The 17,368-nt window shown below is 43.6% G+C and overlaps 1 protein-coding gene across 4 annotated transcripts in view; it reads right to left on the bottom strand.

Annotated features, from left to right (window-relative positions):
• Window positions 1-17,368, bottom strand: part of CEP164 (centrosomal protein 164) — a 112,491-nt gene that overhangs the window by 75,702 nt on the left and 19,421 nt on the right. For all 4 annotated transcript variants that reach the window (XR_008598236.1, XM_054998624.1, XM_054998625.1 and 1 more), the window contains 5 exons: window positions 5,877-5,951; window positions 5,394-5,501; window positions 4,905-4,990; window positions 3,113-3,280; window positions 784-1,002 (listed from right to left, as the gene is read on the bottom strand). Coding sequence is in view for 3 of the 4 variants with exons in the window: in XM_054998624.1 (XP_054854599.1) it covers window positions 784-1,002; window positions 3,113-3,280; window positions 4,905-4,990; window positions 5,394-5,501; window positions 5,877-5,951 (656 nt within the window). In the remaining variant the exon portion in view is untranslated. The remainder of the gene's footprint in view (window positions 1-783; window positions 1,003-3,112; window positions 3,281-4,904; window positions 4,991-5,393; window positions 5,502-5,876; window positions 5,952-17,368) is intronic.

Here is a 17,368-nt window from a genome sequence, read left to right as displayed (position 1 = left end):
TTTTTAACTAAGATAAGTAATATAGTTAGAGTAGATAGTAGGTATAATACAGATATATATTACATTAATATTATAGATTTTATGAATTTATATGATATACTTTTTAGATTAAGTTGGGTATGGAAAACTGCGGGGAGTCACCAGAAAAGGGGGGGGGGGGGAAGGATGGGGAAAATGCAATGGGGTGAATAATGATAATGATTTTTATGTTTGTTTGTAAACCCATCCAATAAAAATTCTTTAAAAAAAAAACACTGAACATTGTGGATTTTTACTGTTTTTATTAACTGTGTATACTTTTATTGTCCTATATGAATTTGACAACCGGACATGGTTTAATGGTTTTATCTAGTTTTAAATTTTAGTTTTGACAATGTCACATCAATTTCATTCAAGCATGTGTTTCTGTTTTTATTCTTGTTATTTGTGACTTGTAATGGCCTATGGCTAAATACAATAAACCTTTGGTTGTTGTGGGTTTTCCGGGCTGTATTGCCGTGGTCTTGGCATTGTAGTTCCTGACGAAGATGCCAGCCACAGCTGCTGGCGAAACGTCAGGAACTACAATGCCAAGACCACGGCAATACAGCCCGGAAAACCCACAACAACCATCGTTCTCCGGCCGTGAAAGCCTTCGACAACACAATAAACCTTTCATACTCATGAGGCCAGCCAAACTTGGCAGACTCCTCCACTAGCAACTCTTTGAAAGACTTGCCAAGCAGCTTCTGCTTTGAGAGAGAGAGAGAGAGAGAGGTGGTGTAGCGTGGGGAAACTTCTCACCTGAGGAAGCCCTCTTTTTGCTGGCGGAGCAGCTGAACCTCCTCCTCCTGTTCCCGCTGCAGCTCTCTCTGGATGTGCCGGACTTGAGCCTCTTTCTCTTGTCGCAGGTGTATTTTTAACTGCTCCATTGCCTCCTGTTCTTCCTTGAAAATTTCCTCCCGGGAGTCCCCAGAATGTTGTTTGCAAGGCTCGGTTTCCCTAACTGCAGCCCTAAACTCCCTGCAATGAAGAAAAAATTTGTTTCATCATATGGCTTGTACCTGGGAACTAATGAGCCCAATTTTGAAAACTAATTGTGACGAGAAAGTTTAGCGAGGAGGATGGCACCTGGCTTGTCGGTTTGTAATTGCTAATCTTGCTCTACTCCCTTGGAGAATTTTTAGACGAAAGAATCTTGATGGAATTCACACTCAAGCTGTCTGTCTCGACATCACCCCCCCACACACACACACCATTTTCCTTTTAGGTAGAATTCCCAGTTTAATCTTTGTCCACATATTTGTGGAAGTGACCTCTGACTCACAAAAGCCCGTATTGAAATAAATGTTGTTAGTCTTTAAAGGGCCATTGGACTTTTGTTTTATTTTGATATAGCAGACTAACATGGCTGCCCCATTAAAGCAAAGAGAAACAAGCCTGACAAGAAGAAATGTGGCTGCGTATTTATTTTATTTTACTTCTTTTATATTCCGCTTTTCTTTCTGACGGGACTCAAAGCAGCTTGCATTGTTTTATCCTCCTGTGAGGTAGGTGAGGCTGGGAGCCTGTGACTGGCCCAAAGTCACCCAGCAAGCTTCGGCGGCAGAGCGGGGATTCAAACCTGAGACGCCCGGATCCTAGTCCAACTCAGTAACCACACTAACCACACCACCATACTGCTTCTGGAACAGCAGCTAGCCTCCCAACATGCCTCTATAACGCACTTGCCAGAGACAGCTGGTGCTGACTGAGTGGGGAGAAACAAATCATGAGATTAACAGCAAGGCAGGCTTTCACAGAAGAAAAGTTAAGCAGCTGTGTGTTAGAATTTTTATTTTGCTCTCTCACCAAAGTATTCAAAATAATTTAAAATCAAAATTCATATACAAAATGCTGTTTCAACCATTCAAAACCAAGCCTAGCCAGCAAAAATAATTCAAGAGGCCAACATTAGAAAACTGCAGATTCCACATGCACAGTCTATCCTGGAATATATAGGAAACCCTTTTGCCTTGAAAAATGTTTAAAGACATCTTTATTGCGTCCTCATTTAAATGTTTACTGTTTACACCCCTATACTGCATTTATTTTGGAATTGTGTGTTTGGAAGTAAAAGTATGCTATGACCTGCCCTGCCCTGCCGTGCCCCCCCCCCTCAACACTGTACAGATTTTTCAGAGCTCAATTCCCACACAAGCCAAAAACTTTACACTTTGAGCTTTATCAAGCTCACTGGAAACAAAGAAAAAAATATGGCAAGACAGAAAACAGACAGACTTGTTTCAATGCCAGAGACAACAAAGTGACATAAAATGAAAATGAATAGATGGCTGAAACTGAGCAGAAAAGAGCAAGTCCCTCCTCTTAAAGGATGTATAATCCACATAATTGAGAGACAGGGCCAGGAATTAATTGTGTCAATTTGATAGGAGCAAAGAGGAAATAAACGGAGCTTTCCAAAGTGGGCAACAAGGCTGGTGAACACATGGCCTGGTTAATTCAGCTACATCTTTCCTACTCAGGTGCTGGGCCTGGGTTCCAGAACTCTCCAAGCCTCATATTTCCACTTCTCGCTATGGTAAGTTTCAAGAAGGAGAGGGTCCAGGGCAGAAGGCTGAAATAGACCCCTCCTGCCCAGAAGTCCCTTCTGACTTCTTCTTTCATGGCCCTCAAAAAGAAGCAGCTTGCCATTCAATCTCACACAGCAACTTGAAGAGGAGGGAGACAGGTGGACTGGTAGGACTGGCTCAACAAATTTTGCTTCCCCAAACCACCGCTCTCTCTTCCTGTTCTGCGGCAGCTGGGTCTGCTTTGGAACAAGGCAGCAGCAGCTCAGCTACCCACTCATGTCGCCCCTTCTATAACCAACCCTGGACCTGGGCGGCAGCAGCCCAGATCTGGGAAGTGACAGGCACATGCCATACTGGATGTCCCTTCCCATGTTGCTGCCCTGTGCTGATCTAGCATCCTGAGCACATGCTTAGGTGGTGAACCAGCCCTGTGGGTATGAATCAGAGCTCTGCCGCAACTGGAAAGGAAGCATCGGAAGGGGCAAAGCCCCACTTGCCATACGGGCAAACTCTGTGGCCACAGGTGTATACGCAGCTGCTTGCCCAGACCTGGCCCTTACTCCTGGCAAGGCGTGTCGGGCTCCTTGGTGTCCTTCCCCCCATTTACAGTTCTTCTTTCCTCCTCATCCTCCTCCCGGATACCAGTGTCTACCAAGCCCATCTTCTCCATGCTGGGATAGTTTTCTTCAACAGTTTCACGAGCACTGGAACGGTTTTCACTTCTCTCACTTGGCAGCAGTTAAAAGACAAAAGAACAAGTTTAGCATGCTGGAGATTTTTGTGACTATATCTACAACAGACGGTGAGGAGAAAGTCCAATTCAATAATCAACAGACCCTGCAATGAAAAATGCCTTCAGAGCAAGAGATCATCTATAAGTTAAAAAGAAAGTATTTTTTCTGCAAGAGGAGGGGCCGCTAGAGCAAGAAATTCAGTCGCAAGAGACTTGGGTGTGTATAACAACAGCGTTCAATTTATAAACTGCCCTTCAGGACAATTTAATGCCACACTCAGAGCAGTTTACAAAGTGTGTTATTATTATCCTCACAAGGTGGGTGGGGCTGAGAGAGTTCTGAGAGAGCTGTGACTGACCCAAGGTCACCCAGCTGGCATCAAGTGGAAGAACAGGGACTCAAGCCTGGTTCGCCAGATTAGAGTCCTGCAACTCTAAACGCTACACCAAACTGGCTCTCTGCTCCGTGCCAGGTCCTTTCTCTGGAGCATTCCCCAAACCAGCCCTGCTCCCAATACTTCTTGCAGGACATCTGTACAGCAGTTAGACAGAATGGAAGCCATGCCCACATCCTAATATTACAGCTCTGGGGACAGAGGCAAACGCAAAGCAGCAAATCCAAGACAGAAGTCTGGTTTAGATCAAAGACACCCCTCCAAGCATCCCCACAGATGGTGCACCAAGAGGAGGATCAGTCCCGTATGACCCACATCCCACCAGTTTCAGCAGTCAGCTTCTCCTCTGTCCAGGCAGGCGTTCAACAAGCTGCTGCATGCTGCCTAGAGCTGAAATATGCGAACCATCTGCGCCATCTCTTTAAACACACATCTGTGTACCACTGACCAAGCGGCATTCCGTTTTCAATAAACCAACGAGCGAAAAGCAAGTTTTTAGAGAGAGATGAAGGTCACAGCCCAAAGAGCTGACAGTAAAAAGAAAATATTTCTGCTTTACAGCTCAAAATGCATTGTGTATCAAGGAACAACAGAGGAATTGCACTGTGTCCTCTTGTTTCGGCTTCTTATTGTCTTAGGAAAAGTGAAAAAAGGGGACCAGGCAGCAGATCACAAGAAACCAGGATTAAATGCTCTCAAATTTTTTCTTGCAACCATGTAAATTAGACTCTTGCTTTAATAAAGCAAAATCCACAACTCTCAATAATACAGTTCCGGACTGTACCCCGTTTCCTACTGCATGATAAACAGCTCTGTGTATGACACAGAAAACATTTGTAATGTAAACAGGGGCATGGCAAGGTGTTCTCATAGACGCCAATGAACAGAACCATTTGCCACCTGGCTCTGGGGCTTCCACTCAGGGGAATGGTTCTACTAGTAAATGCACATGCAAGCTGCTGCAAGCTTGCCAGGTATCGCAATGACAACCAGATTATTTGGACAGCCCAAAAGTCTGTAGCACAACTGCCGTCTGAGCAGTCATTTACTGGCTTGCTGTGCCAGACAGAGGAAGTTTGGCAACGAAAAGGGAAACGATAGACATAAAGGAAGACACTATGGGCATGGCAGGGCTCTTGGTGTGTTCTCAAGTGCCCCAACTATGAAAGCTGTAGTGGGGGTGTTACTGGGACAGGCTGGCACACGCAAGTCTTGGGGCTGTACCGCTCATCTGCTTCCACCTGTCCTCGGCCTCCTGCACTTTGCTCCTCTTTGCTTTTGTCTTTCTCCTGTGCCAACGACCCATCAGCCTGCAAGAGAAAGCAAAGATTTGCCAAAACACCGTCCGCTCTGTGAGAAGACAGAGGCAATCAGAGCCACAACTTTTGGAGTGGAGACCAGAAAACTGCTTAATGAAGAGGCAATAAGCTAGAAATACAAGTTTAAAAGTCTAAAAATGCAATTCTGCTACCCCCCTTCACACACCAGAACATAACCTGCAGAACAGGCAGGTGTTCAGATAGAGAACTCACGGAAAGGGTATTGTCACCAACCTCTTAAAAAGTATGTTTTCTGCACCTTAAACCTTCCCTTAGCCTGTCCTTTGATTCCAAGGGAGGCCAGTGGCATTTTTTCTTCACCTTCACCTCTTTCCAAGACACCTGAGTCCGTCAAGACCATAAAGAACTCAAGTCGTTCAGCTGTCCTACTTACCGCCTCTTCCCACGTTCTTTCCACCACGGCTCTGCTCACCCCAAACTTAGTACTGCCCACAGCTGGAGGAAACACATCCTTATCCAAGACATCCTCCAAGACTGGAATCTGAAAACCAAACAAGAAAAAGTGGGCAGGGCAGACCAGCTTTCTTACTTTCTAAGTAATGCTTGGGAAGTTTAATGCGTCACCTGCTAACTTAGAAGAGTACAATTTGTACCGTCTGAAAATTGCCCGAGATAACTCAGGAGACCAGTCTTGGAATTAGATGTTTCCAAAACGGAACCAAAATCCCAAAAGGTGTTTCCTGACACCAAACTGTAATTTCTCCTCTCAGGAGACATCTAGCCCTGCCCAGGCAGACAGCTCTTCCGCCACAGAAGCTTCAACTTGCCAGAAGCAAAGTAGCCACTGCTGAGACCCCTAGCACGGCCCCCTGCCTAGCTGTTTGCAGGCAACGGTCACTCTCAGCTGCAGACTCACCTCAGTATCATTGGGCTCAGGGTCCACCTGGTCCGACACCTGCCACTCATTCATGCGACTACTGCCTTCAGAAGCCTTTGAGAAGAAAAAGGGCAAACATTAGCAGCCTTGGACACTCCTAATCTTGTCAGTGATCTGCGTACAATCTTTTCAAAGGCAATCCTTGAAAACAAGTCGGGTCTCGCATAACGAGTAGGTAAATATTATTACGTGAAACATCAAGGGAATTAGCTCCCCTAATAAGTTCACGCAAGAACTCAGGGATCTTAGAGGTCTGAAAGCAGATACTGCCTTTATCTGAAAGATGCACACACTTGCCTGCAGTTCTCAATATTTGCAAAAAAGTTGGTTGAACAAAGAGGTTAAGAGCGACAGGGTGACCTTGGGTCAGACACAGCTCTCTCAGAGCTCTTTCAGCCCTGCCTACCTCACAGGGTGATTGTCATGAGGATAATAATAACACCCTTTGTAAACCACTCTGAGTGGGCGTTGTCCTGAAGGGTGGTATATAAATCTAATTTTGTTGCTGTCGTTGTTATTACTGTACAAGCAATTCTAACAGGACCAGAGGATTGGCAACACTATTCCATAAACAATTCAATAGTTGAAAACACCATCTTTGCAGAGGTTTTCAGACATATAATTTTAGAAACACAAATTAACTCTGACTACCAGTTATCATTCAATGCCTCTGGGCCAAGCATGGACACACCTGAATTCTTCCAAGCTCTTCATGCTCACATTCTGCAATCTGATTCCCCTTCTATCAACAGTGGAGATTTTAAATTCTGGTCTCTATTAGATCGTGTGGCATTTTGCCCCCTTTTGTGACCTATATATTGCTGTTTCTCTGCCTTTCTCAGCGTTCCCTTAGATTTAGTCGCCAACGAAGGCTCTCGCCTTAGTGCTCTCTCAGGGTGATTTACTGTACAGGAAGTCTTAAATATAGACAGCAATATGACAGAACCATTAGCATGTGGAGGTGGCTGTGACGTAAAATAGAGAGCCTTTATTCTAGATGTAAGAGGTGTTTTGCTGAACCAGAAATAGTTTATTTACAAGTACCTATGCAAAACAGTTTCAGAGTAATTTATAAGTGTCTTGGTTTCAGAGTGGTTCATAAGCTTGGTGGTTTCAAAATATGTACAGATCTTTAAATGTTTATCCACAGACTCAGTCACAAGTCCAATCTTCCCATTTACTCTACAAATATCCCTAAAAGAGAAGAACATCGAATTCTCTGAGATTCCAGGAGTTAACTTGCCACATATAGGCTGATTTCATCCACAAAGTAAAAACCACAGATTTTATCCTGAGGCACTTCCCTCATATAATATCTCTTCTGGTTTCCCTCTCTTGCAAAGGGTCCACATCTGGATAACCCCATTGTTCGATCACAGGTTCCAGATACACATTCTTCAAAGATCACTTGTGGTTCTCCGATCTCAGTCTGCTCAGAGTGTCTGCTGTCACATTCACCGTGCCCAGGACATGGACAGCCTGTAGGAAGACACCCCTGGGCATGGCCCAGTCCCATATACTCATGGCTTCTCTGCACAAGTTTCTGGACGTGGTGCTTCCCTGTTTGTTCAAATAGAACATGGCCATGCAGTTGTCTGTTAAGACCTGAATGTTCTCGTTTTGAACAGTATCTGCGAACACTATAAGGGCATAACGGATGGCACACAACTCCAAAACATTAATATGCAACTGTCTCTCATGAGCAAGCCACCTTCTGTGTGAGGTGAGAGCCACACAGTGGGCCCCCCACCTGGAAGTTGAGGCATCAGTAGAAATAGAGACATCGACCCATGAGGCCCCAAACTCTATACCTGTCAATAAATTCACCTCCTCAGTCTACCAAGACAGAGAATGTACAACACGTCTGAGGATGGAGTATTTCCTATTAAGACCCTGAGTTTCAAAGTCAAAAACCATAGTTGTACATAGTATGTACATAGTATGTACAAAAACCATAGTTGGAGCCCCTGCATGTGTAATCTCGCCGAAGGGGTGACAAATGTTGTCGCTGCCATTATCCCAGTAGGGTTTGGATGGCAAGGACAGACTGAAACATACAGTGCTGAAAACATCTCACAGGACCAGAAATCCTTCTGGCCCACTCTATCGGGAGAAAACCTCTGTTCATCATACCATCTGAAACTGTCCCGATAAACTGAACTCTCCTAGATGGGGTGAGGGAGAACTTCTTAAAGTTACTAAGCAGGCCCAATTTCTGGCACTCACTAACCACGAGTGCCATGAACTCCTGTAGGGCTTCAGCGGATGAAGCAGTGAGAAACCAGTCATCCAGGTAAGGGTAGAAGAAACAACCCTGCCTCCTGAGGTGAACCACAACTACGGCCATACACGGCCTAGGAGCCGTGGAGAGACCAAAGGGCAGCACCTGATATTGATATATTTTGCCATTGCAGTTAAAGCACAAGAATCGCCTATGTGGGGGGTGAATTGAAATATGAAAATAGGCGTCTTTCAAATCTAAGACAGCAAACCAGGCATCCTGACGGAGGAGTTGTAACACCATGTTCAGCGTCATCATTTTAAATCTCCTCAGCCAAAAATGTTAAGCCATCTGAGATCCAATATAGGTCTCGTACCCCCATCTTTCTTATCAACCATAAACAGAATAGAAATCTAACAAGGATTCTCCCCTAGAAACCTGCTGTATCACCCCCTTGCCCAAGAGGAGCTCAATTTCTGCCTGCAATTCCTCCGATGAGGAGCATGGCGCACTCTTAGGTACTGAGGTGGGTAATGTTTAAATTCAACTTTATAACCACACTGAGTAACACTTAAAACCCATCTATTGGAGGTTATCTCCTCCCAAGCGGGAAAGAAATTCGCCAGCCTATCTCCAAAAACAACAGATGGTTTCAATTCTAGTCAGAATTGCTTCTGTCTAGATGCCTCCTTATTGGAGGGGGGTTGCTGGTTCTGCCGGCTATGATTATTAGAGCATCGCCTCTGAAACTGTCCCTGATGCGATAGTTGATGGTGAAAACCATACTAAGGATGCAGTTGGTATCTGGCAGACCGCCCACAATAAGGCTGTTGGTCCAGGCATTGTTGACGATAAGGGTAATGCTGGTTTTGTGGATACTTGGGGAGTACACCATAGGAACGGGCAATTAAACAATCCTTCCTCTTCTGGGAGAGGTAATCATCCATCTTGGTAGAAAACAGAGTGGCGGTCTCAAATGGCAGTTATTCAATCTTGCTCCTTGTTTCCAAAGGTAAGGCTGTAGTACGCAACCAGGCGTGGTGGCAGAGGACAACCGAAGATGCCAGCACTCTCGCAGATGTGTCTGCAGAATTTCAGTCCACATTAATCTGCTGCTTGGAGAGTTTTAGCACCTCCTTTGGATGACCTTCGCCAGTACTTTTTGATCCTGGGGTAGCTTGTCTATGAAGGATGACAGACGACTCCACAGAAAAATCTGGTAAGCCCCCATGATAGCCATATGATTGGCAATTTTAATGTTTAGCACTGCTGAGGACTATAGCTTTCTGCCTAGGGCGTCTAACTTTCAGCTCTCCTTGTCCGACGGAGTGTGGTAGGAACCCCGGTATTGACGCGATTGCATCTCCTCCGTTACAAGGGATGAAGGAGGGGGATGCTAGAAAAGAAAGGAGCAAATGTCCTCGCTCGTCTTCTAGAGGTCCTCCGACCTCTTGGATGTGGGTTGCATGGAAGCAGGCTTCTCGCATACCGCATTAATAAGATCCACAAGCCCCTTGATAATTGGGAACATCACTGTAGAGGGGTTCCCAGAGTAGATGTGCTTCAGAATTTTATCATTGGGTGTAGCGTCTACAGCAGCCACCTCAATTTCTAAGGAGCGGGTCATCCTGAGGAGCTGCTCTGTATATATGCAGTAGTCCTCGGTGGAAGAGACCTGGCTGGCTCTGGCAATGATCTCATCGGGAGACGGGTCGGACACTGGGCTAGGACTCTGCTCCCTGCGTCTATCCGACAAATGGTACAACATAGCAGACTCAGGGATCTCATATGGCGATCTTGCCCTTTTGTGTTTCTCAAAGGTATCGAACCCTGAAGTGATAAAAGTGTGTGCGGTAAGGCTCCCTGAGGTCCAGCATGTATTTGGACAGTCTTGGACGGGACCAGTCGGATCTCGTCGAGTCCCAATGACGGAATTCACTCTCCAACTGTCTTGGTCATCTTGGTAGCGCAAGTAGCGTAATTTTTGAAGAGCGCTGTATCAGCCGTAACGCAGAGATCTCACCAACTACGGCCTAAACGCAATCACAGCGAGCGGAGCTGAAAGGGACAGAACTTAATGCAATAGGTTTAAACCACAGGAGGAAAGATACAGGCTGGACATTAGGAATTTTCTTTTCAAGTTAAGAATAATCCAGCAGTGGAATCGGCTGCCTAGGGATGTGGTAGGTTCCCCCTCACTGGCGGTCTTCAAGGTGCGGCTGGACAAATCCTTGTCGGGGATGCTTCAGGCTGCTCCTGCACTGGACAGGGAGTTAGACTAGATGGTCTGTAAGACCCTGTCCAAACTCACAATCTTGCCCATATCAATATTTTTAAATATTATCAGCTCTGCTACTGATTTAATTTATTAAGAAGCATTAATATGTAAATGTGCTCCAGTATCAGTCTTGTGCACACATGATTAACAATAAGGCCAACATTAGAAAACTGCAGATTCCACATGCACAGTCTATCCTGGAATATATAGGAAACCCTTTTGCCTTGAAAAATGTTTAAAGACATCTTTATTGCTTCCTCATTTAAATGTTTACTGTTTACACCCCTATACTGCATTTATTTTGGAATTGTGTGTTTGGAAGTAAAAGTATGCTATGACCTGCCCTGCCGTGCCCCGCCCCCCTCTACACTGTACAGATTTTTCAGAGCTCAATTCCCACACAAGCCAAAAACTTTACACTTTGAGCTTTATCAAGCTCACTGGAAACAAAGAAAAAAATATGGCAAGACAAAAAACAGACAGACTTGTTTCAATGCCAGAGACAACAAAGTGACATAAAATGAAAATGAATAGATGGCTGAAACTGAGCAGAAAAGAGCAAGTCCCTCCTCTTAAAGGATGTATAATCCACATAATTGAGAGACAGGGCCAGGAATTAATTGTGTCAATTTGATAGGAGCAAAGAGGAAATAAACGGAGCTTTCCAAAGTGGGCAACAAGGCTGGTGAACACATGGCCTGGTTAATTCAGCTACATCTTTCCTACTCAGGTGCTGGGCCTGGGTTCCAGAACTCTCCAAGCCTCATATTTCCACTTCTCGCTATGGTAAGTTTCAAGAAGGAGAGGGTCCAGGGCAGAAGGCTGAAATAGACCCCTCCTGCCCAGAAGTCCCTTCTGACTTCTTCTTTCATGGCCCTCAAAAAGAAGCAGCTTGCCATTCAATCTCACACAGCAACTTGAAGAGGAGGGAGACAGGTGGACTGGTAGGACTGGCTCAACAAATTTTGAGCCAGTCCTTGAGCCAGTAAAAAACAAAACTGAGACTACTTCTATAGTGCAGGAAAAGGAGCTGACCAAAACTGCCAAAGCCATCATTGGGAATGAAAACATAGCATATCCATACCAGAATAATGAAAACAATGAAGGAGGCATGATGGGGCCAAAGAAAGGACAGACACTGTACACCATCAATGAACCTTGTGCTGCTAGCAGAACAATCTGCAAAGCAAAGAACAGCCAGGAGATGAAACATAAAAACAGATTTCCTTGCCAGTGGATCAGCAAGAGCATTCTCCAATGACAGCTGTCCCTGGCAGCAAAGCAGCAAACAAAAGGGCAGGCCATGGACCAACTCAGTGTGTCACAAGGCTAAATATCCCATGCCTCCAATCAGAGTATCTTGGAGTTAGTGTAAGTAATAATAATAATAATAATATTCAATTTATATACCATCCTTCAGGACAACTTAACTTCCACTCAAGAGCGGTTTACAAAGTATGTCATTATTATTCCCACAACAAAACACCGTGTGAGGTGGGTGGGGCTGAAAGAGCTCTGAGAGAGCTGTGATTGACCCAAGGTCACCCAGCTGGCTTCAAGTGGAGGAGTGGGGAATCACACCTGGTTCTCCAGATTAGAGTCCCGTGCTCTTAACCACTACAACATTACACATAACTGGAAACATTATTGCAATGCACTGCAAACATTACTGCAATGACATGGAGCATTTGCAGTAAAACAAAAAACAAAGCAAAATAAGGTATGTCTAGTATTCTTGGTGAAAGTAGTAGCAGTATGACAAAGTCACTTGGCAGAAGACCAGGAGCCACCTGGAGGCACACACTCACAGTAGAGCCCCCACACTGCAGGGGCAGCCCCTGAAATGGTATTAAACCACAGAGTCAGAGCATTACGAGAAGAGCACTGAAAGCAGGAGAATGGTGCACGTATGCTCTGTCTAGGAAAGAAGAAAAACAAACGTGGGTATTCCGTGAAGTGTGAAACTTAAACTGAAGACCACAATCTGCCAAGGTGACACATACAGGTATGTAAGAACGCAGAACTGTAATTGTGAAAGTGAAAACACTGAACAATCTTATTAAAATGTGGATTGACAGACTGAAAAAGCAAAGGACTCTTTTTCAACGAGTAGGACAAAGAAGTAGTAGAGGAAAAGTGTTGGCCTGGAAACAATCTGTAACCGACCATCAACAGAGCACAGGGAAAAAAGTATATCACAACCTCAAAGGGGATACTCTAGTTGTCATGCATTTTATAAACATCCATGGTGTTGGGATTCTGCCACTAGCAGTCTGCACCCCCAAAAGCAGAGGGACTGTCTGCAGGAAGGGTAGAGATGTGTTATTAAGACAGCGAAGCACAACTGTAAAGACTACAATACACAAAGTTAGATGACCTAAACCTAAATTAGGCTTTTCCATCTGTCCTCCTTAACAAATGAGGATTACTCAAAAATAACATGCTTTTTTCAGTCTCAGGGGATATATGAACTAAGTAGTTCAATTAATGGGAGGCCATGAGAGACAAGGGGGGAAGAACTTGGGACTTCTGAGCCCATAAAGCAACACAGATGTGAAAAAGAATTGTAGGAAAACTTTGAGTGGTGGATAAGGCAGCAGATCACTGAATTTTTACTTTATCTTCTATAGTAAGTCTTCAATAAAGATAGACAAATGAATTTAAAGGATTTAACAGCAAGCCTATTCCTCTCCATAGAGTATTGTCTATCTGGACTGAAGAATTCAGAGTCACAGTAACAGCCATAACATTTTTTTCCTTTTAATTCCTAGAATGAGCTAGGGCAGTCCAGCTCCAGATTAAAGAAACAGACCTGTCACATGCACTACAGTTATAGGCTGTGACACACAGAGATATCTGAACTGACAATAGCTCATAGGAAATAAATGCTAGTCCTTAGAGAGCCACTGGGCTTTTATCTTATTCTACAAAGATGCAATCTGCTATTGGAGATATTCAATAACCTCCATTCATAACACTTTGGCCAATACCCCTTATGCCCCAGGATGCGGTTAAAATGTGCTCCATGCTCCCTTCAAAGGGGATGGTAAAAGGATCATAATGCCCTGTGGATTAGCAGCTTAAAAGAAAAAACTGCAGCAGGGGAATTCTGCTTCCCACATGGGCTAACAGCTTACAGCATTCACAGTCTACAGTGACTGAACTACAGATCAAGTGCTATTTAATCTGCAGGCCATCAACAACAATAATGAGCACTGGAATTAAGTATAAATCTGCTAAAGGATTCCAGCAGGGGCCCTGACAGTAGTCAATTCAATGAAAGTTTGCGTGTCAAGGACTTCTTGCCCTGGGGTACCCTCTTTTAAAAGAAATAATTCTCCTCAGCCCCAAGAATTAGGTGAGGGAAAAGCAGAGAACAGCATTGGAGATCCTCTCTCTGCAGCAGCAAAAAGAAAACTGAGGAATAGTGTCCTTCCTCCTTCTAGAAAGTTCTGGATATCTTCGTGGCTGGCCTGCACATATGCAGTCCCAATGTGAGACTGCACAGAAACCATGAAGATGAACTTAAAAATAATTCTGCAACCCATACGAGGAGAATTCACAGAAAATTCTCTGACAGACCAGTATCAGCAACTGGTCAAACTGAGATACGAAGTTAATAAACTTTGCTAAACAAAGCCACATAAAGAACTGGAAAACTCCTGGCCTGTCAGCTAAAACACTTAAATAACAGAAGTACTGTTCCTGGGGGTGCTGTTGTTAGAGCTGTAACAATGCAGCCTCAAGGGCACTGAATTTCATTCTTACGTGTATCAGACGTAAATCTAGTCATTCATGGGGTTTCTATATATGGTGGAGTTACAGCTTTCTTGCATTTAAGGATAAGGTATATAACAGTAACAGCGGCTTTTAATATCTAGTTTCTGGCCCAGTGAGAGTTCCCACACTAAAGGGACATAGCTTAAGAGTAGGTTGATGGCAACTGCTGAAAAATTGCCATTATATGCATATGTACACCACGCAGCCCCAAACAAAAATGGCTGCATTCTGCACAAGATAAAGATTCCAGGTTACCTTCAGGGTCTGCCCCACACAGAGCAAGTTACAATAGTCTAACCAGGAAGTTAGGCAAGCACAGATCAGGTTGACCAGGTCAGCAGAACCCACAAGAGAGGAAAGTTTCGGGGTCAGATGTTGATAGAACTCTAAGCAACAATGTCAACCTGCTTTTGGAAAAGCAATGCTGACTGCAGGACACTCCCCAAAGCTCTAAACTTCACATTATGTAAGTATGTATACAGATGAACATCGGGCTTCCCAACCTACACCGCCTGTCTTGTCTGGATTCAAGTAAATAATAAATCCATTAGATCACATCATACAGACACTGCTTTAGGACACAAGTAGCAGGATCTGAGGATTTTGTCACAGTAATATACTGAGTGATGTTCAGAGCCTATTGATGGCACACAACAACAGACAAATTCCAGATGATCTCATTTAAGTCGCATGTATATATTAAAAAGCAGAAGAAAGAGCGACAAGCCTCTACACAGTAGCTCCCAAGGCACTGATTTTCTCTCTCATAAGAAACTCTCTACTTTCTAAGAACCAAAACAAATGAGGGTGGTTTCAGAAACCCCAAAACTTTGCTTCAATCAATTCAACAAGACAGGATTGATTGATTATATCATATCATATTTGGAAAACAGACCTAACAGGACTGAAAAGGAGGCAATGCTCTTTATTGACCTGAAGCAGCAGATCATCTACCGCTGCAACTAAAGCTTTCTAACCTGTAACCTGGGCAAAAACATGACTAGAAAAAGTCAAGGGAAGAACTCTTGTCCAGATATGCCTGGAACTGTGTCGCCATTTTCTTAATGAAAAAGTCATTGTAAGCTACTCCAGATACCCTGAAGTGAAAAACTGGGCAGGGGGACACGGGGTTGTACTTACCTTTTAACTATTGTTCATCAAGCAGTCCTCTGTGCAAGCACATGTGCAGGCTGGCCACAGAGACAGAAGTTCAAAAGCTTTCAGGAGCATGAAGACTGGCCAAAGATGGTGCTTCCTGCAAAAGTTGACATGTGACTGAGGAGGGGGGACGCTCTTCCCCTCAGGTCCCCCTTGCCACTGCGGAGCTTCACGGCACATAAAGCAGAGTCCCAAGCAAGGAAGGATGTGTCTGCACAGAAGATCACTTGATGAACCACTGTAACACGTAAGGGCAACCCTACTTTCATTTTTGGCCTTCTTTGCAGTCTCAGACACACAGTGAAAGTGAGAAGCTCACTTACTCTGGAGATGAATGTGAGCTCTCAACTGAAGAGACAGTGGAGAAGAACACTCCCAACCGCTGCTTCACCCCTAGAGTTGATATCCATAGAGTAACACTTCATGAAGGTAGAAGGTGAGAGCGGATGTCCGCTCTGGTTGAAGGAATGGGTGAACTTAGCTAATCAAAAATTGTTAGCTCTAGAGGGTTTCAATAATGTATTTGGATGGCATGCGTATTTATGGTATGAAAAGCATAAAATGGACGGTATGTTCCAGCATCATTATGTAAGAAGTAATATATTTAAGATTTGGCAAAAATATAAAAAATTTTTAGGGGAGAAAAGACCATTGTGGATTGTCCCAGAAGAAGAGATATGCCCACGTTCAGAATATAATGGAGAAGAATGGCTAACATATAAAGAATTACTGATGGCAGAAGGGAATGTCTACAAATTGAAGAGTCAAAAAGATCTACCATTTGAATATGGGTGGTTACAATATAGACAAATTAATGATATATATGAAGTTGATAAAAGGAAGGTGGTGTTTAGGGGAAAGAATTTAGAACTAGAGGAGTTATTGCTAGGAGAGGGACCACAGATGATCTCTAAGATATATAAATTGTTATTGAAATGGGACACAGAAGATGAAGTAGTTAAGACGCAGATGGTGAAATGGGCAATAAATTTTAATAGAGAAATAACGATGGAGGCCTGGGAATATATGTGGAAAAATACGTTAAAAATATCAACATGTGTCAACATAAGAGAAAATTGTTATAAAATGTTGTATAGATGGTATTTGACACCAAAAAAGTTGGCCAATATGAGTAAAGATATGTCAAATAAGTGCTGGAAATGTAAACAACATGAAGGCTCCTTTTATCATATGTGGTGGTCATGTGAAAAAGCTAAATCTTTTTGAGCTAAGATTCATGAGAAAATGGGGCAAATTTTGAAGGTTAATTTGAGTAAAAATCCGGAACTGTTACTGTTAGGATTAAATATGGAAAAGATTAATGTTAGAGATAGAACATTGTTATTTTATATGATTGTGGCAGCAAGGTTGTTATATGCAAAATACTGGAAACAAGAGAAGATACCGGAAATTGAAAAATGGATTCAAAAACTGTTATACGTGGCGGAGATGGACAAAATGACAAGAAAACTGAGAGAACAAAACTCAAAAGAATTTCAAGAAGACTGGCAGAAAATGAAGGATTACTTAGAAAATGAATGGGATATAAAAGGGAAATTAGTAATCTTTGATAACTACTGAAAGATAGATATTAAGTGACTTTACCTGTAATCAAAAAGATTAGATGTAAATTAGATGTAATGATCAGGGATAGAACGGTTCTAGCGCTGTTAGAAGTCAAAATAAAAGGGGGGACGGAGGGGTGGGGGGCATACACTAGTTAAGGGAAGAATAATTGTTTTTATATTGGATGTATATGCTAACCTACCAAAATAAATAAAAAAATTTATTAACAAAAAAAAAAGGTGAGGACCACATGGCAGCTCTAGAGATGCAGAGACCACTGCAGAGGGCAGTAAGACAATCCTCTTGCTCTGGTGGAGTGTGGAGAGAGTGATAGTGGACAAGGGACAGGCACTAGGTGATATGAGTGTGCGATATCACCCATCAAGAGACAGACTGCACCAACACACATTGCCCCTTCCTGGAACCCCCGAAACATGTCAAATGCCCTTTGTCCTTTCCAAATAAAAT

This window comes from Eublepharis macularius, chromosome 14 (assembly GCF_028583425.1).
Source record: "Eublepharis macularius isolate TG4126 chromosome 14, MPM_Emac_v1.0, whole genome shotgun sequence".
Classification (NCBI taxonomy): Eukaryota; Metazoa; Chordata; class Lepidosauria; order Squamata; family Eublepharidae; genus Eublepharis; species Eublepharis macularius.
The sequence above is the reverse complement of the archived record's forward strand: the minus strand, read 5'-3'. Positions and strand labels throughout refer to the sequence as shown.